At 59.4% G+C, this 22,981-nt stretch overlaps 1 protein-coding gene across 1 annotated transcript in view; it reads right to left on the bottom strand.

Moving 5' to 3' along the window:
- ARHGAP8 (Rho GTPase activating protein 8) overlaps window positions 1–20,603 on the bottom strand; it is a 59,646-nt gene extending 39,043 nt beyond the window's left edge. The window contains exons 1-3 of the mRNA XM_049626505.1: window positions 20,529–20,603; window positions 11,276–11,394; window positions 7,840–7,983 (exon numbers count right to left, since the gene is read on the bottom strand). Of these exons, the coding sequence (XP_049482462.1) occupies window positions 7,840–7,983; window positions 11,276–11,312 (181 nt within the window). The 5' untranslated portion in view covers window positions 11,313–11,394; window positions 20,529–20,603. The remainder of the gene's footprint in view (window positions 1–7,839; window positions 7,984–11,275; window positions 11,395–20,528) is intronic.
- Between the last annotated feature and the right edge of the window lie 2,378 nt (window positions 20,604–22,981).

Genomic DNA, 22,981 nt, shown 5'->3' with positions numbered 1-22,981 from the left:
CCGCCCGCACCCCACCCGAGGCCTCCCTCCTCCCCTGCAGGAGCAGACACGGGGGTGAGGCCCGCCCGCACCCGAGGCCACCTTCTCCAGGGACACCCACAGGCATTAATGGAAACAGGAAGCCTCCTGAGCAGCCGGCCGAGCTGAGAAGCCCAGGTGGCTGGCAGGCGGCACCTAAGGAGCATCTACTGCGGATGCTCTGTGCACATTAGCCAAGTTCATGTTCACCACCAGCCTGCACGCTGGGAACAATGTCTCCATTTTACAAACAGGCAATGGGCCCTGTGCAAAGCCACACGGGGCTGAGGGCCCCAGGACTGAAACCTGGACGTCTCTGCCTTCAAAGCTAGTGTCTGCTGCCTCCTCCCCACACCGAGTGTCCTCCGGGGCGTCCCCAGGACTCCGGGCCCTGGAGAAGGCTGGGTGGCCTGGGGGACGGTCACTCCTGGACAGGACCTCACAGGGTGCAGGAGCCCTGATGATCGGTGCTGCCCCCCCCCCCCCGGCGTGGCCCAGGTGACCCTGTGACTGTCCCCACACAGTGGTGCTCACCACGCAAGGGACAGTGGAGGGGGGACGCTCCCCAAGGGCCGGTGTCTAACCATGTGCCCCAGAACCCAGGCTCGCTGCCCGTTGCCTGTGCCCAGATTGTGTCCGATAATCAGTCACTGATCGACTGAAAGGCGCGTTGTAGAGCCTGAGGAGAACAGGTACTGTCTGAGAAATCGCACAACTGTGAACTCACTTTCGTGGCGAAGAAGCATTTGCATCTGTTTCAAGGGTTTGCTTGAAATGGGAAGGATGAGAACTCTGAATCGGGCGAACCAGAAATGCACGCACGCTCATGCCCCGGCCCCCTGCACACGCCCGGGGCAGCTGCTTGTGATTTAGGACACGTGTGGCTCTTCCCAGGGGCCTGGAAGCTTCTCTGATATTCAGAATTCTGGCGCTGTTCTGGTTTCCAGACACAGCACCTTCTCATCTCATGGGCTCCTTAGGGATTCTGGTCATGCTTCCCATTTGTTTAGAAAGGCCCTGTTTGGAAAGACTGCACCGCGAGCCACACGGTGATCCGCTTTGCCAAATGGGGGCCTCGATGGCTGTGCCTGGAAGAAGAAAAGCGTCTCCCACGTGCTGTTTCTGCCATCTCGGGGGCCAGGGGCCCACGGCCAACCTGAGTCTGGGCTCGCCTGTGGGGCCCGAGGGAAAAGGACGGCATCGCTTCTCAGGTTGGGAATCGTCTGTGTGGCTACTCAAGAAACAAGGAATCGATTCCTCCCAGGGTCGAAAGACATTGCTAACGTCCGTGGTAAGAGGTCAAGAACACACGGCATCATCATCCGGCATCAGACCAAGCGGAAAGTCTGGGATGCGCGAAGTCATATGGCGAATGGAAGACCAGGTCAGCAAACGCTCGCCGAAGAGCCACCGTGCACTCGGCTCTGGGGAGAACGACCAGACGCGACACCCGCCCGGCCCCACCGATCTGGGCGAAGGGCAGTGATGCGGGGACGGGGTCTCGGCCCAGCCCCACAAGCCCCCGAGAAGCCGCGGGGGCTCTGGCAGGCCAGGCTATTTCTGCAGTGACTTCCACGTGGTTGGGCTTAGGCCACGCTTCTCAGGTGAGGGGATCCATCCTTCACAGGACGGTGCTCGCTTCAGACGGCGGACGCCGGCCGGAGGTCCCCAGGCGCCCCCCCCTTCTGACCAGCTGGCTACAAATCCAGAGGTCCCCACTACCCCCTTGTGATCGATAGTCCACTCGCTCACTTACGTTTTATCATAAAGGATACCAGTCAAGACCGGCCAAGAGGGGAGACGCGCGGGGCGCTGTGTGGGAGGGTCCTGCTCACGGAGCCCCCGTGCCCTCTCCCCGTGCAGTCTGGAACACCGCCATGTCGCCACCGCCCAGGGCAGGCGCATCCAGAGTGGTTCCGGGGTTTCATCACACGGACGTGGCTGACTGAACTGTGACCCAGTCAAGGCGCAGCTCGACCGATCAATCCGGAGGCACTGCCGACTGAATCCCTGGCTGTGGACTGAACGCAGTCTCCAGCCCCTGGAGGTCACGACGCCCAGACTCTCTGACCCAGTTGGTCGCTCCTGGCACAGCAGCTCCATCCTGAGCTGTCTCAGTGGCACCCGCGACACGGCGGTCCCCCATGAGCCTCCCCTCTGGCATAAACCAGCAGGAGTCACAAAGCTCCTCCTATCACTTGGGGATTCCAAGGATTTAGAGGCTACTTCCCAAGAACCGGGGACAAAGTCCAGACACATTCTTTGACCCCGCCGCGTCTCACGACCCCGCACCCCCACCGTGGTCAATCGTGCCCGAGGGGTGCACCGCGGGGCGGGGACAGACGTCACCCACCAGGCCAGAGGAGCAGAGGCCGAGCTCCAGAGAGAGGAGATGAAGCTTCCTCTTCTGCGGACGGGGCCTGGCTGAGGGCAGGGCAGGCGTCTGCTCACGGGACGCCCTGGGCAGCCGAGGAACAGCACGGGGTCTGATGCAGACGTGCCATCGCGGGCGGCAAGGTGTGACGGGAAATGATGGTGAGAAGAGGTCGAGGCCCCAGGGACGAGGAGGGTGAGGGTCTGACTTTACCCGGTTGACGGCGGGGAGCCGGTGAGGAGGGTAAGTAAGGGACACCATCTGATGGGTTATTCTGCAGGCCCTTTGGCTGCGGGTGAGGATGGCCTGAAGCGGGATGTCCCAAGTAGAGACTGCGAGGGGGATGGGAGGAGCAGGGGACAGGGGACAGAGACCCCCAGGACTGGGGAGGGGCCCCCAATGCTGGCTTGGGCTGCTGGGCCATTCACGGAGGGTGGGGGAGGATGGACACAGGAGCCAGAGCCAGTCTGGCAAGCTGCGGGGGGAGGGGCGAGGGGGAGGGGCAGGGCCAAGAGGGGAGCACCGGGCACAGCTACGGACAACCGCTGAGACAGCATCAAGGACGGAAGGTCCCTGGTGCAGAGTGACGATGGCCTGGGAGTGGACGCGGGGCCAGGGGGCCTGTGGGCACGAGGAACAGCTGCCCAGGCCAGTGGATCCCAGGGAAGAGTGAGCTCCCCCCACCAAAGCCACCCAGTCAAGATCCACAGAGGGTCCTGGTGGGTGACACTGGGGCACCACTGAGGCTGAGAAGAGGCAGGAAGCAGAATGTCCCCACCCCAAGACGGCGAGAAGCGAGAGACAGGAGCAGAGCAGAGCTCAATGCCAGGCAGGGCAGAGCCTCACAGAGGAGCGGGGGGCACAGGCACAGGGACCAGATGCCCCGCCACACAGGGGTGCAGCAAGGCCACCCCAGGGCCCAGGGTGAACAGCAGGAAATTCCGGGCAAGAAGTGTGAACTCAGGCTCCCGGAAAACCCAAGGGACTTGGTGTCCAGGGACCCCAACCCTCCGGGCCAGGCCAGAACACAGCGGGTCTCCATCAGACCCCAGAGCCCTCCCCAGACCACGCGTTCCCTGGTTTGTCGAGGAGGGCGGGAGGGGCTCACGGCCTGTCCCTGCTCCCGGGCCCGTGGCTGCTGACAGGCCCCTTGCTGGCCAGCTCGGGTCAGCGGGCCCAGAGGGCAGGGGGTGTGCAGAGACGGGGCAGGTCAAGGTCAGAAGAATGAATCCCCAGCCGAGGAGTCTGGACTCAGTTCGGCCACGCAGCGTGAGCCCCTGCCATCCGCCATCTGCGAACAAGGGTGAGAAGCTTCCCTGGGCGGCGCACGACACGGGCACGGCACTGAGGCAAGGACGCGGGGAGGGGCTGGGAGGCCGGCGCCTGCATCCGGCCCGGGTCCTTGCCCTGTGGGGGCCTCCTGCTTGTATAAACCACTGAATGGCTCCCTCACTCATCACGAACACTCACTGTGCGAGGTTCCTCAACTTGCAAGATGCTGAGTTACTATGGAAGGCCTTCTCCTCTCCTCAAAACCAAAAAAGCAACTAACTTAACTTTTTCTTTTCCTTTTTAATGTTTGTTTGCTTATTTAGAGAGAGAGAAAGAGAGGAAGAGAGACAATCCCAAGCAGGCTCCGCACCGTCAGCACAGAGCCCAACGCGGGGCTGGAACTCACGAACCCGTGAGATCCTGAGCTGAGCGGAAATCAAGAGTCGGATGCTTAACTGACTGAGCCACCAGGGTGCCCCAGCATTTTCTTTTCGTATCAGTAGACTTCCAAACGTCCCGCCAAACTACGCCCACAGCACTAATCAGATTGAACAAACTCTCACGGCAGGTGCAATGGCAAACAACCTGGGTCCCTCATACTGTGCTCTCCGCAGCTGACGCTTCGGAAAATTTCCATCATAAAAAGTGAACAAAAAGCGAGGGAGGGAGGCACAGGCCGGCCCTGGCCCCGGGGACAGAGTCCCTGCCCCCCACAGCCGGGCAGCCCCACACCAGCCTCTCTGCACCGGCACGCAGTAAGTGCTCAATAAATGCGACCCGTTACCACGTGCCAGGCCTGACGCCGGGTGCCTCCAGGTGTGCTGTTTCGTTTACAGAAGAGGAAACTGAGGCCCGGAGAGGCCACGCGAGCATCGGGGCCGGGTCCACGCTTGCAGCTGGCTGACCCCCGGCCTGCACGGGGTCCTCTGCCCCTGAGGACCCCGCAGTGGCAGCAGGGAGGCCTCCCGCGTGCACGCCTGCGCGGCAGCCCTGAGGCATCCCCGGGACGTCCGGGATCCTGCTTATTAAGCAGTCAAGGCGGCATCTGCATTAATGACATCAGTCAATGTGAGTAAACACCCCTTCGTCGTTCTCTGGTAACACGGGCCAGCGTATCGAAAACGGGCTTCAAAGTGATATAATGTGCAAGGAAATGAAAACCATCAATAAGATGCAGATTCTCCGAGGCCTCAGTGTAATTCATGACCCCTATCCCTCCCCTCGCTGTGCACAACACAGCATCGCTCACTGTCTCCAAGGCGGGAGAGGCCCAGTTTATGAATAAAGAAATGCTTCCCAGAGCCATCGCCCGGAACGCGCTCCAGACGATCCGTCATCCGCTCCGCGTGAAGGACGATTAAAATGCATAATAAAGGCAGTGGCCATCTAACCAGGAGTGATTTGGGAGTTCGTCTCCTTGGGTGTCTGTTTCAGGGCTGCTCATCTTTTTGCAGAGAGGAAGGAAATGCGAAGACCCATTTTTCTGCATCCTGCAGGGAAGCCTGGCTGGGGTCTAACCTGGGGGCGAAGATCTGGGTGTGGGGTGGTGACCTGTCACCCAGTGGAACCAGATCCTCCTGTCCTCCTCTTCTCTGCCACTCGCCTCCTCTGTGTCTCTGGATCACATCTCCAGCCTCTCTGCTGCTCTGGCTCCAACCTTCCCCCTGCCCACCCCACTCTCCCCCAGGTTAATCTCCCCCTGGGCTCACAGCCCGGCCCCCGACTAAGCTCCGGACGGTGACCACTGAAAATACCGAAATCAGGGGCGCCTGGGTGGCTCAGTCGGATGAGCGTCAGACTTCGGCTCAGGGCACGATCTCAGGGTTCGTGGGTTCGAGCCCCGCGTCGGGCTCTGTGCTGACAGCACAGAACTTGCTTGGGATGCTCTCTCTCTCGCTCTCTCTCTCTCTCTCTCTCTCTGCCCCTCCCCTGCTCACTCTGTCTCTCTCTCAAAAATAAATAAACCTAAAAAAAAAATTAAAAAGAGCAATGAGCCCCCAACTTACTTCCCAGGGCCCCTGGCTCTTGATTCAATCTCCTGCACCCCTGGAAACCTCACCCTACCGTGCGGCAAACCCTTCCCAGGTAGGTTTCTGCTTTTCCTCCAGGCTGACATTGAAAATCTGTCTCAAAGTCATCCCTTCTTCTCCACGCCACCGCCACAGCACAGGCTCGGCCCTCTGTCCTGGCTCCCGCTGGGTCCCCCTGCGGCTGCCATCAGCACCCTCCACACCGCGGCAAGAAGGGTCGCTCTAAACCACAAGCCCCACTCCTCTGCCTCAGGCTCCCCAGAGCCACCAGCACCAAGTGCGAACTCCTGAGCACACCCTTGTGAGGCACTGAGAACACGGTTCCCGCTAAGCAGCCACCCTCAAAAGTACAAAAAGATCTAATGGGAAGCGGTCTGTATGCGATGGGCTTCATTTGTAAAGACTGGGACAGGTTAGGGGCGCCCGGGTGGCTCAGTCGGTTAAGCGGCCAGCTTTTGATTTCGGCTCGGGTCATGATCTCGCGGTTCATGAGTTCAAGCCCCACGTCGGGCTCTGTGCTGACAGTGCAGAGCCTGCTTGGGATTCCCTCTCTCTCTCTCTCTCTCTCTCTCTCTCTGCCTCTCCCCTGCCCGTGCAGGCTCTCTCTCAAAATAAATAAACTTAAAAAAAAAAAAAGAGTGGGTTGTTTCTATAGAGGTTGACCATACTAGAACCCTAAAAGAGGAGATTTAAAAATTTTCATCCATTCGTTTAAAAATAACCCACTGCAGGGCCCCTGGGTGGCTCAGTCGGTTGGGTGTCTGACTCTCGATTTCAGCTCAGGTCACGACCCCAAGGTTGTAGGATCGAGCCCCACGTCAGGCTCCGTGCTGAGTGTGGAACCTGCTTAAGATACTCTCTGTCCCTCTGCCCCCTCCCCTGCTCATGCTCCCTCCCTAAAAAATAAAAAAAATGAAATTTAAGAAATTAAAAAGTAAAAATAACCCACTGCATACCAATAATGTATGTTTTGTTCTCAGGAAAAATAACTCTATTTCCTGCCTTCCTTTGGTGGGTACCTGGTCTGTGCTCCCACACTGGGTCCGGTGTTGGGGGAGGGGGAGGGGGAGAGAGGGGGACACAGAATCCGAAGCAGGCTCCAGGCTCCGAGCTGTCAGCACAGAGCCCGACGCGGGGCTCAAATTCACGGACCGTGAGATCATGACCTGAGCCGAAGTTGGATGCTTCACCGACTGAGCTGCCCAGGCAACTCCCCTGCTACCTAAACCTTAAAGGTTCTCCAGAAGGAACACCTGGGGCTTCAAACAGTTGACCACCTGTCCAACCCCCACCCTCTCCTCGTCTCTCCGAGCTGAGTGTGCACAAAGGACGCCCATCTGTGCCTCCAGAGCCTCCAACTGTTGCAAACCATTCCTCTTTCCTTGACAAGATTCCAGCTCAGTGGGGACAGGAGCTAATGTTTACGGATCTTAGTGCAGCAGTGAGGTGCCAGGGTCCGCGCCTGCGATGGCTAACTCCACACGTCACCTCGACTGGGCTAAGGGAGGCCCAAGGCGGCTGGGAAGATGTTCCTTCTCGGCGTGTCCGTGAGGGTGTTTGCACAGGAGAGCGGCGTCTGAACGGAGTGAGGAAGGGCACCCTCCCCAGCGCGGGCGGGGGCCTCGACAGAACAAGGGGCACAGGGCGAACCTGCTCTGTGCTTGAGCCGGGAGATCCACTTTCTCCAGCCCGCGGACAGGGGCCCCCGGCGCTCCCGGATCTCCAGAGCTTGCTGGGAGTGCCACCGCCGGCTTGCCGAAGGCAGACCCTGGGACCTCTCCGCCTCCACGGTCGCGAGAGAGCCAATCCCTACGATAAACCTCCTCTCACACGTCTCTCCACGTATCAACCCACACGCTGCCCACGTGAGAAACACACCAAGCGGCCCCGATCCCCTCGCGCCTGGTCACAGCGACGCAACACGTTTCCCCAGCCCCGCCGCTGGCCGTAGGGGAGGCTCGTCTTCTCCGTCCGGACAGGTGTTTGTTCCCTTTGAGGAAGCAGCACAGCACTGCCCTTGGTTAACAACGCCAGGGAGAGGGAGGCAATGGGGAGGCAGCCCGATGAACCCACCCCCCACCCCACGGGGCCCACGGAAACGCTGGCACCTGTCGGGAATCCTGGGACCGCCCAGCTGCAACCCACCTGCCACCTGCAGGATACCGTGTCTGGCCACATCGTAGAAGGGGTGATTCACGCTGAGCGCGGGGTCCTGGCCAGGTGTGGGCACCACCAAGGGCTTTCTCGCTATGCTCAGGGCGGCCGCCTTCTCTTCGTCCCTCTGCAGCTCTGTGGCACACAATGAGGATTACGGGAAGTCAGCTGTGCTCTTGAGAAAGATGGGCAACGAGGGAGCCTCCCGGCGTCTCTTCACAGGACAGTCACCATGCCTCAAGAGTGCATCCACTGTGCATCTGCTCAGCGTATACCTACTGTGCGCCCATCTCTGTTGTGCACCCACTGTGCGTCTGCTCGGTGCGCACCCTCCCCTCCTGTGCACCCACTGTGCGTCTGCTCGGTGGGCACCCTCCCCTCCTGTGCACCCACTGTGCGTCTGCTCGGTGGGCACCCACCTCTCCTGTGGACCCACTGTGCGTCTGCTCAGTGCGCACCCTCCCCTCCTGTGCACCCCCTCCCCTCCTGTGCACCCCCTCCCCTCCTGTGCACCCACTATGCGTCTGCTCGGTGGGCACCCTCCCCTCCTGTGCACCCACTGTGCGTCTGCTCAGCGTATACCTACTGTGCGCCCATCTCTGTTGTGCACCCACTGTGCGTCTTCTCAGTGCGCACCCTCCCCTCCTGTGCACCCACTGTGCGTCTGCTCGGTGCGCACCCTCCCCTCCTGTGCACCCACTGTGCGTCTGCTCGGTGCGCACCCTCCCCTCCTGTGCACCCACTGTGCGTCTGCTCGGTGCGCACCCTCCCCTCCTGTGCACCCACTGTGCGTCTGCTCGGTGCGCACCCTCCCCTCCTGTGCACCCACTGTGCGTCTGCTCGGTGCGCACCCTCCCCTCCTGTGCACCCACTGTGCGTCTGCTCGGTGCGCACCCTCCCCTCCTGTGCACCCACTGTGCGTCTGCTCGGTGCGCACCCTCCCCTCCTGTGCACCCACTGTGCGTCTGCTCAGTGGGCACCCACCTCTCCTGTGGACCCACTATGCGTCTGTTCGGTGTGCACCCACCATGCCCCATCTCTGCTTTGCGCCCACTATGCACCCACCCCTCCTGTGCACCCACTATGCGTCTGCTCAGTGGGCACAACCACGGAGGGATAAAATGAGACCTGGGGTGAATCCTGTCCTCCACGCTGACAGGAGTGGAAACTGAGGCTCAGAGACAGGGAATGAGTTGCCCAAGGTCACAATGCTCATTGGCAGTGGAGTGTGGATTTGCACTTGATTTCCCAACTCCAAATCGCAACCCAGGCCCTCCTGGAAAATGTGGATCCAGGCAGCCGGCAAGAAACCGTGGCTGGGTTGAGGGCAGAAGGGGGTCACTGTGCCTCGAAGTAGGAAGGAGTGCTGTCTCCCAGTTTAATTTTAGTAGGTGAGGTTCCTTCATATAAAACAAATCAAGACTGGGGCGCCTGGGTGGCTCAGTCGGTTAAGCGTCCGACTTCAGCCAGGTCACGATCTCGCGGTCCGTGAGTTCGAGCCCCGCGTCGGGCTCTGTGCTGACGGCTCGGAACCGGAGCCTGTTTCGGATTCTGTGTCTCCCTCTCTCTGACCCTCCCCCGTTCATGCTCTGTCTCTGTCTCAAAAATAAACGTTAAAAAAAAAAAAATTAAAAAAAATAAATAAATAAATAAAACAAATCAAGACGGAGGTGTTTCCGACGGGAAACAGAACGGGGCCTTCAAATTTCGGGTGAGAGCAGACTGCGGTCCCCAGATGTCCTGGGTGGAAGAGCGTTGCTCCGAGATTCACGTCTGCCTGGAAGCTCACATGTGACCTTATGTGGAAACAGTGCCTGTAGAGAGGAAATTAGTTCAGACGAGGTCACACTGGATCAGGGTGGGCCCTACACCCGATGCCTGGGGTCCTGCTAAGAGAAGAGACACGGAGGGAAGACGGCTGCCGGAAGCACGCTGACATGCGAGCCGTGTACGATGTTAAAGCGAGTCGGAGGCAACGGTGCGCCCCAGAGAACTGGAAACGGGAATTCTAACAAATACAAGTGCGCGCCGAGGTCACGGCAGCACCCTTCACAACAGCCGGAAAGTGGCCCCGGCCACGTGTCCGTCCATGGATGAGTGGACACAGTGTGGGCTGCCCACGCGATGCAGTACTATTTGGCCGCAAGAGGAACGTGGTACTGACCTGCGCCACGATACAGACCGCCCTGAAAATATTAGGCTACGTTGAAGAAGCCAGGCCACAGGATGCGGGATTCCATTTTCACGAAGTGCCCGGGACGGATAAATCCACGGAGTCAGAAAGCAGACTGATGCCTGCCCGGGGCTGAGGGAAGGAGTGACTGCCCAATGGGGTGTGGGGTTTCCTTTTGGGGCGAAGCAAATGTTCTAACAGGTGGATACACTACACGTTACGCATGAGCTAAATACTTCACGATGGCTCCTTTTGTGCCATGTTAATTTCACCTCCGTAAAAAACCGAAAACAACGGTTCGGCACACGGGGGCCCGGCCACAAGGAAACGTGAGGAGGCAGAACAGACCGGACCATCTTAAGGAAGGCAGCGGACGGAGGAAACAAGGATGCTCTTCCCGCATCCCTAACCACACCGCTGACATCGGGCTCACTGTCCTGCCCCCGTATGGACCCAAGCGAGAGACGCTTTACTGTGCCGCACGCCTTAAAGCAGCAAGGGGAGCAAACCGGAAGGCGTAATTAATGGCGGGCTCCCGGGAGCCCGAATCGAGCAGCACAGGCAGACGCAGCCAAGGCTCCCCCCAGCATCGGGCGTGACGCACTGATGCTGCATCGCAGAACGGAAAGTCATTTCTCTCAGGGCCACGGGCCTTCGGCGGATCCTCGGGAGCCACTCCGGGTTATTGCGAACCTTGAGGACAGATGTGCACTAGAGGGAGACGAACGGGGGGGCCTGGCCCCGGTGCGCGTAGCAGGAACAGCCTCGCGCGGAAACACGTGCACACGTGATGTTAACCAAACCGCCAAGGGGTGGGTCTATGCAGAGGCCCTCCCCGCAGCTTGGCCCCTGTCACGGGGTGCCCTCAGCCGGGTGTTCCAGTCACCCCGGGCCTCAGTTTGCTTGTCTGGAAGATGGGGATGTGGACGCTGGCACCCTGGCGGGTAGCCTCAAGCAGTGAATGAGGATGTTATCCCATCTGAGCCTCATAACAACCCAGGAAGGTGGCCCCATCTCAGAGGGGCTCACCCAAATTTGCAAAAAAAGAACCCTGGAAAGATTAAAAAGTCACTACCTGGGGCTAACGGGGGTGGGGAAGGGGTAAGACCCCAGATGAGGGAGAAGGACAACCTCGCCAAGCCCTTCTTACAGGGCTAGACTTTTCCAGCCACGTAAGCGTGTTAGTATCTGTTTAAAGCAAACATCCGCCAACGGCCTCCTCGCGGGACGAGGCTGGAAGGAGAACGCGCTTACCTATTTCGGCCAGCTCCTCCAGGTCCGGCTGGGACATGTTCTGTTGCTCTCCAGGGTGGCCCAGCACACGGCTCCGATGCCACCTCTCAGGGGTCCGGGCACGGGGTCCTTCCGACACCCTGAGGGAGAAGCACACGGAACCCGGGGACATTGAACACACACGTGCACACGAGGGCTCAAGGAATGAAGGAAACACCCTTCAAGCGAACGCCAGGGCACAGCCCCCCCGGCCCCCGCTGCCTACACCGCGTGCACGACAGGACGATGCTGGGGACACACGCTATGCAGAGTCCAGGCCTGCAGTCACACGGGCGGGGGGTTCCTGGCTGGAGAGAGCGGACAGGTGTCCTCTTGGCCACCGGCATCCCCCCCCCCCGCCCCCGCCGGTAATCACCGGCTTTCCCCCACACACGCACACATGCACGTACGTCCACACGTGCAGAGTCCGTGTGCACACCATATGCACACACAGCCTGTGCAACGTTGAAGGAAGCTCCACTTTGGGCACCGAGGACAGAACCAGGGGTCTTTGCCTGGCCAGTCACGGCACCAAATTCCCTGAGCCGCGGAGATGGGCTCAGGAGTGACCACATGCCCCCTGCTGTTCCAACCAGAGTGAACTCTGAGACTTCTATCGAAGCTCCTGAGAATACTTCTTTTTTTCTTAGTTTATTTATTTATTTTGAGAGAGAGAGAGAGAGAGGGCACACAGTGGGGGACAGGCAGAGAGCGAGGGAGAGAGAGAATCCCAAGCAGGCTCCCAGCTCAGAGCCCAGCGTGTGGCTCTAACTCACGAACCGTGAGATCATGACCTGAGCTAAAATCGAGAGTCGGACGCTTAACAAAGACTGAGCTACCCGGGCACCCCTGAGAAGAGATACTTCTTAAATGTGTCCTGCTGTGCCCAAACCTGGAGGACATGGGCCTGGAACCACCAAAGGTCACCACCTGGAACTTGAAAAAATGAAGCCAAAGGCAGAAGACACAGCAAGATAGAGAAACAGTCCCTAAACACTATGCGCCTGGATCCAGCTGCACCTGAATGCAAAGATCCCATAAATCCTCTCTTCCGCGTAAGCCGGTTTGGGTTACAGACAACCTGTCACTTTTTTTTTTTTTTTTAACTTTTTGACGTTTATTCATTTTTGGGGGGGTGGGGAGAGAATGAGTGGGGGAGGGGTAGAGAGAGAGACAGCGACTCCGTAACGAACGGCACGAGTTTCTGGATCATGCACGTGTGTGTTCTCTTCTGACCAGTTTCTGCACTCTGGACAACTGTGACCAAGAAACAGCTGTAGGGGCGGCTGCTTGCCTCAGTCGGTTCAGCGTCCAACTCTTGATTTCGGCTCGGGTCATGATCCCACATGTGTGGGATGGAACCCCCCCGTCGGACTCTATGCTGAGCATGCAGAACCTGCTTGGGATTCCCTCCCCCCCCCCCCCCCCGCCCCTCACACTCTCTCTCTCTCTCTCTCTCTCTCTGCCCCCCCTGCCCTCCCCTGGCTCTCTCTCTCATAATAAATAAATAAATAAACAAACACTTAAAAAAACAACGTAGATGGGAGTTACGAAGCTGGAATGCTGCCCTTGCCCGGCCCCCTCACGCTGAGAAAGGCCACTGTCCCCATTTACCAGAGAACAAAACTGAGGCCAAGGGGCTGTGCACACAGGCCCGAGTCAGCCCCAGGGTGCCTCCACTTGCTCTGGGCTCCTCACAGCTTCTCCCTGGTGCGCGTGCCTAGGCTCTCCCCATTTCCCACTTCTGGGAGCCACGACACTGACTCCTGAGGTCACCTGACCCTGGAGGCCACGGCTTCTGAGGGCAGGGAAGGTAGATGGGGTGACGGCCGCACAGCCAGCCGGCCGGGGCCGGGGTGCACACAGGGGATCGGGCTTGATCCCTGGCAGGAACGGGGTGCACAGAGCACCAGGCAGGGGAGGCCCCGCACCGCCCGACCCGGACCCCAAGGCCCACTCTGTGCGCGTCAGGAACGCCGGGCCCTCTTCCCAGTCCAGCTCTCCCCAAGCCGGAGGCAGCTGGCTGGGGACCTGGGAGGACAGGAGGGGGACACCGGGCCTGGCTGAGAGGCCCTGCTGCTGGCAGAGAAACTGAGTAAAGAAACTCAATCGCCTGCGCCCTCACTCTGGGCGCGGCCACGGCAGCTGGTCTGCGAGGAGCGGTGGCCAGGAAGCCTGGTGAGACGAGAACTCTCCTCAGGTTAGTCATTCGTCCCTGGGCCACCCAACCAGGCTGGCGGCCGGGCACAGGGGTGCCAAGGGCCGTTGCTGCCTGGGGCGGGGGAAAACCCAGCCTTGTGGGGGGGACGCACCGCCACCCCGTCATTCCACTTTTCCCTTACAACAGGCAAGAGGGGCTCCCTGATGTCTGATGACGGAAGGGGGCCACCCTGTCCCCACCCCCAGAGTCCCACCCGCCCCTTTCGTGGGCTAGCCTGGGATGATAAGCCTGTTACAAGCCAGACAAACAGCTTGAAAGCAATCTTCTGGAGGCACCTCTTGAGGGACCCACCCGACCCAGGGGAGGAGAATCCTTCTGGAACATTCCTGCTTCAAAGCCTCACAGGGGGCACCAACCACCAGGGGGAACAGCCAGAGCGGACCCAGGCCTCTTCCTCCTCCACTGCCCGTGGGGAAAGGCCTCCCTGCGACGCAGCACATCTGGAAGTCCTGGCGAGGCAGAGTCGGGAGTTCAAAGCTCCCAAAGGCAAGAAGGCTCTGTGTTTCCTCCAGAGTCTGCTTCGGTTAAAGCAGAGTAATATTTACTCCTTTTTTCCCTTACAGGCTCAAAACCCTTACCCCGATCCCCTATCTCAAAATGCACAGGCAGCTGTATTTGTTTTAAAGTCTGTACGCCCAGATGGTGGGCTCGTCGCACATAATCGGTGCCTTGTGGCAACAGCTAGTCTGGGGGAGGGGGAGCCCTGTGAGCTGCCCGCCCTCCCCCCCCACGACCGTAATCCTACACTGGAAAAGAAACCCAGGCTCTCCCCACCATCCCAGAGTGCTCCGCAGGCTGGCTTGCACCAGAGGCCTCCCCCAACCCTCCACACCCCTCCGCTGCAGGCCGTCGGTGGGACCCCACCCCACACAGGACGGGAGTGCGGCCAGGGCAGGGGAAGGAAGCCCATCCTCAGTGCTGTTGCTCAGGAGCCCAGGGGTTCCTCGGGAAGGCCGCCAGGCACAGGTGGCCTGTCTTCCCAGGTCCAGGAGCCCAAACGCTGCCGACTGGCTGGCTGGGCATCCAGGGGGGCAGAGGGCTCTGGCACCAGGGTGAGTCTGGTCCCACTGGCCTTGTGATGGTTGATTTTATGTGTCAACTTGTCTGGCCAATGGTGCCCAGTTGTTGGTCAAACACTAGCTCAGATGCTGCCTTGGAGGTATTTGTAGATGTCGTTAACGTTTACAATCAGCTGACCCTGCTTAAAACAGATGATGCACCGTAATGGGGGGTGGGCCTCATCTAATCAGGTGAAGACCTTAAGCGCAAACAGGTTTTTTTCAGGGAACAACTTCCGCCTCAAGACTACAACATAAAGGAGTGCCTGGGTGGTTCAGGTGGTTAAGCGTCTGACTCTTGATTTCAGCTCAGCTCATGATCTCGGGGTTCGTGAATTGAAGCCCCGCGTCGGGCTCTGTGCTGACAGTGGGAGCCTGGACCCTGCTTCGGATTCTGTGTCTCCCTCCCTCTCTGCCCCTGCCCCACGCTCTCGCTCTCTCAAAAATAAACACAAAAAAATAAACTTTAAAGAATCACAAAACAGCGACACAAGGCAGGACCACAGTGAACATACTGTGCCATCAACTCTCACTGTACAGCAAGAAAACTGAGGCCCAGAGAGGGTGAGGGACTTGCCCCCAGTCACACAGCAAGTCAGTGGAGAGCTGGATCTTAAAACCAGGACTCCTGACTCCAGCCTAGAACCAGAATGACTCTACATTTGGTGGGAAATCGTCAACCAAACTTTTTTAAATGCAAAGAGGAAAGGAACCACTGGCACATCCCATCACCCCGCCCCAACCACAGTTAATTCAGTCTCGTTGTTGCTTTCAGGAAGTTCAAGGTGTTGCTCTGTGTCGGGCCAGGATTCAACCAGGAATCCTCGGCTGGTGTCTGCAACGGGACCCCCCCCCCTTCCTCATCAAGTGTCTTGAACTGTTATTTGAATCTCACGCTACAAACGGACCCCCTGGCATTTACGACCAGCCCTCGCAGGTGCCTTCTCGTAGCCGTGTGAGCAAACCTGTGCCTTGATGGGAAACTACACCTTGTCCAGAACAGAGAACACCCTTTGGGGTTGACCCCACCCCTGGGAGCTAGTTTACAACTGCACACTGCTGTCGGCTGAGAGCAACACGAATAATTCTCGCCTACAGACGTGCAAATTCCATCCTGTCTGGTGGGCTTCTCTCCCTTCCCCGCCCTCCTCCCCCAAAATGCCCCAAATCGCCTCCATTTTCATTTCGACCCTCCCGATCTGCAAGTGCCTCTGTACTTCAGATCCTTTCGACCAGTGACAGCGTGTGCCTGGTTCCCTCATAAGTTAAATAAAATCTTTCACTGTGTTCATTTTTCCATCAGTAGGACAGTCAGGGTTTTCTGCCTTTTTTGAAAATTATCGTTTGATGGGACTTTGCTCTGGGCGCCTGGAGCCTTGCAAGGAAGGGACGCTGAATGAAGGAAAGGCATTTCTATCCCTGCCTTACTAACAAGAAAACAGGGGCATAGAGGATAAGGCCCCACTGCCCGGGGTTTAAGTCCAGCTTGGACTCCACCCTCGCCCCTCACCCCGGGCCTCCTTCTCCTCTCTCTCTCCCATGGCTACGGCCACAGAAACCCAGCGCATCCGAGGCTTTCCCAAACCCCATGCTGCTCCCACCTACCCCAGGGCCTTGACACAGACTCTTCCCTGAGCCTTTTAAGTTCTTTCCGCGGGAGCCGGGCGTGGCTGCACGCCCGTGGGGGATGGCCCCTCCCTGGAAGTTGAGGGGTGGGGCTGAAAGCTCTAACCCTCTAATCAGGATTGGGGGGGGGGAGATACTCTGGCCACCAGCCCCATCCCCATGCTATCAGAGGGCCCAGCCGAGTCGCCTCATTAGCATGAACTCAGGCAAGGTCAAAAGGGATCCTTTACGAATAAGAAAAGACACCACCCTCAGGAGGGTGCCCAGGGTTCTCAGGAGCCCCCTGCCAGGAAATGGGACAGAGACCAAATACTCTTTACCCTTTATCCTCGGACCGTGTTAGAGGGCTCCCCCTCTGCAGACTCCCCCACAGGGTTAGTGGCCCTCACCCCATCCGTAAACCTGCACCGGCTGCAAACGTGTGCCTGTTTCTGTGGCCCTTAGGCTGATGTTACCACGGGCCGCCCTCACCAGATCAGTTTCAGGAGGGCCGAGCTGCAGTGTGGACTTGTTAAAACGGGATCCCGAGAACCCAGCTCCGTGCAGACACTACAAATGGGCCCTTTCTCCTCGGCGGCGACTTTGGGGCACCAGCCCGTCACCCTCCACCAGAGCCCGCCCACCTCAACTCCCGCCAAGCTGAGCTGTGAGCCCTGAATTATAAACAGATGAGCTCGGTGGTTTGAAATCTCTTTCACATAGGATCCAGGTTGCCACGTGCCTGCTCTGGTCCACCGTCTCCAGCCGGCGCAGCACCCCCCGCCCCGGCTGCTTTACAATAACACACAAGTAAGAAAGGGAGACAAGAGGTGAGTAGGTGGGGGGGAGTGGGTTGGAGGCCCCAGGTGGGGGGAGCCTAGGCCAGGCTTGGCTGCAGCATGGCCATGGTTGACGCTGGGATCCTGCTTACTTCTGAATATCTGACGTTCTCCATAAATAAGAAAACACAAATGAATAAAGAACGCAAGGTGTTGTAACAGCACAGAACCGAAGCTGGTGACCTGGGAGTTACGGGAGCCTCAGAAGCAGCAAGAACTTAGCGGAGAACAAGGTCTAAAGAAGAAGCAATTTCCAGGGGCGCCTGGGTGGCTCAGGCGGTTAAGCGTCCGACTTCGGCTCAGGTCACGATCTCACCGTGTGTGGGTTCGAGCCCCTCGTCGGGCTCTGTGCCGACAGCTCAGAGCCTGGAGCCTGCTTCGGATTCCCTCTCTCTGCCCCTCCCCTGCTCACTCTCGGTCTCTCAAAAATGAATAAACGTTAAAAAAAAAAAAAAAAAAAAAAAAGGAGGCAATTTCCAGAAGCCCCACCCAGGCCCGCTGGTTCAAAATCCTCCCCAGCTTCAACCACCAAAGCTCTCCTGAAGATAACAAACGGTGCCAGCCCAGACAGCCTACCTCCCGCCCTCGTTTTCTTGGCTGGTTTTAATTTGACCCTGAGTGGGGGAAGGGAGGGGACAGCTCCCCTGCAGTTTCTGGACTCCTGACCTGCCAAACCAGTTCCTTCTGATGGACAGTCACCGGGCTAACTCACGGCTCGGCTCTGTCCAGCGTCACTGAAGAAAGAACCGCTCCGCCCCTCGGCCAAGGGCAGGACCGGGTTCCACACAAGCTCGCCCTTCCTGCTTTCCCGGCGCTCAGTGGGCAGAACGGATACTGACACTTACAAAGGTGTTCGGAGGCGCTTCGCACAAATTAACAACCCCGACGACCCCACGAGTAGCTAATAACACTGTATTTTGCAAATGGGACACCAGGGCACGGGGCGGCTACGGCTCTGGTTGGCAGCTGCAGGCCACACGGCCGGGGGTCAGGGAGGTGGGGGAGTCAGGCTGAGCACCCGACCCCCACTGAGTGCCCACGTACTCCCGCTGAGCCGCAGGGCAGCCTGCTGACGCAGCCCGTTTGAGAGGTCAGCAAACGGTGGCCATGACCCAGCCGGGTCTCCAGCCTTCCAGGGACCCGGAAACTTGGACTGCACCCGGGGCCTCCGCGTGAGGTCGCTGGGACAGGACTCAGGAGCGGTACGTCACTTGCAAGAGCCCCACACGGGGCATCCTCCAGGCCATCCCCACCCAGTACCGGACCCGGAAGGGCTCCCCTCAAATGGGCCCCAGGAGGCCCGGGGAGCCTCTGGATACACCCAGCGAGTGTTCTCTGAGCATGGGTTTTCACTTAAGGATTGAGGGAAACGTTTAACAATGTATCTGAAAAACTGAACACATCATTCTTACATCGCCATGCCGATTTCCTCGAGATCAGAAGGGCAGTCACCGGCCGACTCTGACTGTCCCCACCACGAAGGCAGACCTCAGTGCCCTGGAAGGAGCCACAGCACAGCGGGCATCAAAGCTGGCTCTCCACTCACTCACTGGCCCTGCGACCTCGGAAAGGCGCCCGAGCCGCCTTGCCTCAGTTTCCCCATCCCTGAAAGAGGGTTAGAATCAAGGAATGGGATGGGTTCTTGGGTGGGGGGAAAGACAAGCACCCCGGGGGGCATCCGGGTGGTCCGAGCTCTTACTGTCCCCTCTTTAACTGAAGCGCCCACAACTGACTTGGCCTGGAACCAGCTTAGTAGGGAGATGCCATTGGTCCACAGGATGTCTCATCAAGTCAGCGTCCAGACCTCAAAACACCTCGCTGAGGTCACCTTCCAATGACTCCAGTGACGTTTTCCAAGTAAATTCCTGATGGCTCCACCTATAGTACCCCACAGGCATTTCCAGCCCAGCTTACAGGTGAATTATCCCCCACCCTCTGGGTGACCTCAACATGCATACCTTCCTGCCCACCTCCCATCCATCTTCCAGTTCGATGGCTGCCTCCTCCAGGATGCCCTCCCTGACCTCCCACTAGCCACTGGCCTCCCTCTGGGTCCCCTGTGGGCAGGGACTGTGGAGACAGATGGCTGTCCACACAGAGTAGCTGGGCTCGGGCCAGTACCCTGGGTCCCTGTTCGCCCCTGCCCCCCCGCAGCGTTGGATTAAAGGAGGAACTCACAAACAAGGCCCCCAAAGTGCCAACAGAAACCACCCAAAGGAGGTTTACTGTTGAGTCTTAATTTAAATTTTGAGTTTCTACCTGGACAAACGTCAACACTGCCTTTCACAGACACGCTGGAGCACAGCACAGCGCTCTCTGGAACCCGCCCAGCCTCTGACGCGAACAAAACCTCAAAGTCTGTGGTGGCCAGACAGCCAAGGCCATGTGCCCACCCCACCAAACTAGGACTCACAGGAAGCCCTGCCCTGTGCCCCGCTTCCTGAGGATTCTGCGGGGCCTTCTCCGGGGACCTTAGCCACCACCCTTCACACACCTCCCGAGGCAGCGGGGACCCCCAAGCCAGTGCTGCTGTCAGTGACCCTGGGAATTCTCAGGCCGGCCGATGCCAGGGGCTGAGAACAGTGAAAGCAGCCAAGACCTCTCTCCTGACGGGTTCCGGAAGCTGACCGGCCGGGGATCTGTTTCTGGCCCACGGATTCTGGCTTCTATCCTCCCTGCTGACCCAGCCAGCAGCCCAGCCAGCGGCCTGGAGTTTGAATAAGCCTAGCGCCTGCTCTGCCTGTTTTCTCATCTGGGAAGTGGAAAGATGCCCCCCACCTCCCTGCTTCGGTGTGAGGGGGGGCTGATGTGCCTGAAGTGCCACCCTGCCTCATGGGAGAACCCGAATTAGGGAAGGAAAAAGGGGGGCGGCAAGTGTGAACTGAGACAGCCTATCCAGACGGAAACACAAAAGTGGGGGAGACCTGGGGAGGGAGGGTGCGGGGGGGCAAGGAGGAGGAGACAGAGGAAAAGGGAGAGGAGGAGGAAGGCGGGGAGCAGGGAGGAAGGGGTGCTGGGCAAGGAGGGGGAGGAGAAGCGGGGAGCAGAGAGGGAGGGGTGCAGGGCTAGAAGGCGAGGGGGTGCAGGAGGAGGAAGAAGGAGGGAAGGAGGGGGGCCGGGAAGGAGGGGTGCGGGGCGGGGAGGAGGAGGAGAGGCGGGGAGGGAGGGGTGCAGGGCGGGGAGGGGGAGGAGAGGAGGGGAGGGGGAGGAGAGGCGAGGAGGGAGGAGAGGCGGGGAGGGAGGAGAGGCGGGGAGGGAGGGGTGCAGGGGGGGGTGGAGGAGCGCGCTCCAAGAAAACCAGGGGTGGGGGTGGGGGTGGGGGTGGGGGTGGGGCGGTGAGGGGCAGGGACCCCCGCCGGCCGGGGCGGGGCGGCTGGGTTGGCCCGGGTCACGTGTGGCCGCGCCCACCTGAGCTCCCTCCCCGTCCGGCCGCCGCCTCACACCCTCAGAGCCCGCGTGGCGTCCCCACGCGAGGCACAGGCGGACTCCCTCCCGCGGACAGGGGGCCTTACCTGCCTACGGCCCGGCCGGCGCCTCACCTGGGCTCCGCCGTGCGGCCCACTCACCTGGCCCCGCCCCGGAAGCGGCCCCCACGCCGGGCCCGCCCCTCGCCCCGCCCCTGGCCGCGCGCGGCCGCCGCATTCCTGGGGCGCGGGCTCCCGGGAGAGGAGGGCGGGGTCAGCCAGGTCTCCGCGGGGCCGGGACGGGCGGGGCGGGAGGGGGCTGGACAGGTGGCCCCGCCTCGGGGGCGGGGCGGGAGGGGCGGTGCCGCGAGCTCGAAGCCCCTGTATCCTTGCACGCGGGGCGACCCCCGAGTCTTCCCTGGGTCAAGCCCCTTGGGCACCCACCCTGGGGCACGCACTTTCCTCGCTGATCCGCTTCTCCGCTTCAGGGATGTGCACAGTGAGGTGCGGGGCGGGGAGATTTACGAGGAGCTCAGAGGAAACGTTCCACAAAATCTCCCAAAGCGTCTTCTGGGCCCGGACTGCCTTCCGGGGACTGCGGCGGGGACCCCACGCTGGGCTCAGAACTCCACGGAGACAGCGGCTGGGCAATCCCAGAGACGGCCCTGACCCAAGCGGAGGAGCCCGGAGGACTTCCTGGAGGAGGCAGTGTGACCAAGACTTGGGGCTCCCAAAGGGTCATTCAGGGCCAAGTGCTGCCTTTCCTCCCGTGGGAGCAGTTACTGTCCCTGCCCTGAAGCAGGGGTCATAGAATCAGGAAGGCCCAGGCTGGGACCCAGAGACGCCCAGAGGTGCCCAGGGCCCCAGGCGAGAGGATGCCTGGTCCTCCAGCGTCACTGCCTTCTGATTCGGGGAGCACTTCCTTTCCAGCTGCACCACAAAGTCTCCCCTCTGTCCCCTGCCCCGTCTCCCTGATTTCTGAAGGTCCAGCCCCCGGGGGCCGAATCTTCACCCCCTTTTCACCTACGTTCCCTCTGATCTCATCCAGCCTCCTGCTTTCCACGTGGTCCATACCCTGATGGTCCCTAACCCATATCTCCTGACCAGAGTCCCGTCTGTCACTGCCCACCTGACATCTGCATGTGGAGACCTGAGCGGCGGCTCAAGTCCTCTCCTGGGCTTCCTAGCTCACTCCCCACCGGCGCTGTCCAAACCCTTGGGGTCATCCTTGGCTCCCCTCCAGCTTTCACATCCCATACGTGCTCCCCCGGCAAGCCCCGAGAGCTCCGACTTCAAAATTTACGATGGTGCCGCCACTTCTGTCCCCCACACCGTCCCAAATAGCTCAGGCCACCAGCACCTGTCACGTGGCTCAGGGCAGCAGCCTCTCCCTGCTGTGCCCTGGCCCCTTTGATCTGCCCCAACACAGCATCCACAGGACCCTTTCCTGAGACCCTGCCTTGCCCCAACTCCCGTGCCCCCCTCCCTCTCTTCTGGGGAAAGGAGGAGTGGGGAGGGACAGGCCGCCTTGCACGGACGGTGGCCCAGCTGCTGGTGGCTCTGGGCTCATGTGTGACGGGCTCTGCTGTGTCCAGTAGCCATTATACAGCAACCAAGATAATCAGTCAGGCGTACTGATCTCTCCCCACCTCTAGGGGGGTGATCTGGTTGCAGAGGCCAGTCCGCAATTATACCGCCCCTCTTAACAGCGATGGTTAAGGTTCTGGAAGTCAGTCAACGCAGCCCTTCTTCATGCCACGGTGAGCGGTGAAGGCCAGTCCAGCAGGATAGTTGGGGGAAAAGAAATCCTGCTTTCTCCTGTTCTCCCCCCCAGCCCAGATGAGGAAGTTTGGTGCACTAGAGACACGGGGCTGACCACAAAGAGATAGAGGCAAAGAGATCTACACAGAGACGGCAAGGAACTGGGTCCTTGGTGACAGTGCAGAGCTCCTGGATCAAACCTGCCCCGAAGCCCGATCCGCCTCTGGACTTGCTAGTTAGATGCACCAAGAAATTCTCTCATGGTCAAAACTAGTTTGCGTTTTCTGTTTCTTACAACCCAAAGCATCTTCTGATAACATACCCTTATACAGTTTAACCAAGTTGTAGAGTTTGTTTCCTGACAACCCTGGCAAACAAACCCACAAACAAACAAAAACAGGGAAGGCCTCTGACTGGCTGAGTCTGAGACCCATAACCTTTCCAGGAGTGGGAAAGGAGTTAGACCAAGCCCTGATCCTCCCCAAAGTCGAGACAGCAGGCTTCCTGCCAGTTTTGCTAACGATGACCATGAAATAAGCGAATGTGGATCAGTGTAGACAGGACCAGTGCCCGGCACTAAATGTTGGTTGTTTCCGTCCCATGGCAGGCCAGGGCCGTGAGGCTGTTTGCTCTCTGCCTGCCTCAGAGTTGGCACCAGCTTCAACGTGAATGAAGAAACAACCTCTGTCTCCTCCTAAGGTCGAAAGAGGACTTCCACGGCCTCCATTCTGACCTCGGTCTGTACCTTCTGATTAAGTTTTTTTCCCCTGGCGTATCTTTTAACTCAGGCAAAAGACCCT

The sequence above is a fragment of the Panthera uncia genome, chromosome B4 (assembly GCF_023721935.1).
Source record: "Panthera uncia isolate 11264 chromosome B4, Puncia_PCG_1.0, whole genome shotgun sequence".
Classification (NCBI taxonomy): domain Eukaryota; kingdom Metazoa; phylum Chordata; class Mammalia; order Carnivora; family Felidae; genus Panthera; species Panthera uncia.
Note: the sequence above shows the minus strand (reverse complement) of the source record. Positions and strands in the feature narration are given on the sequence as shown.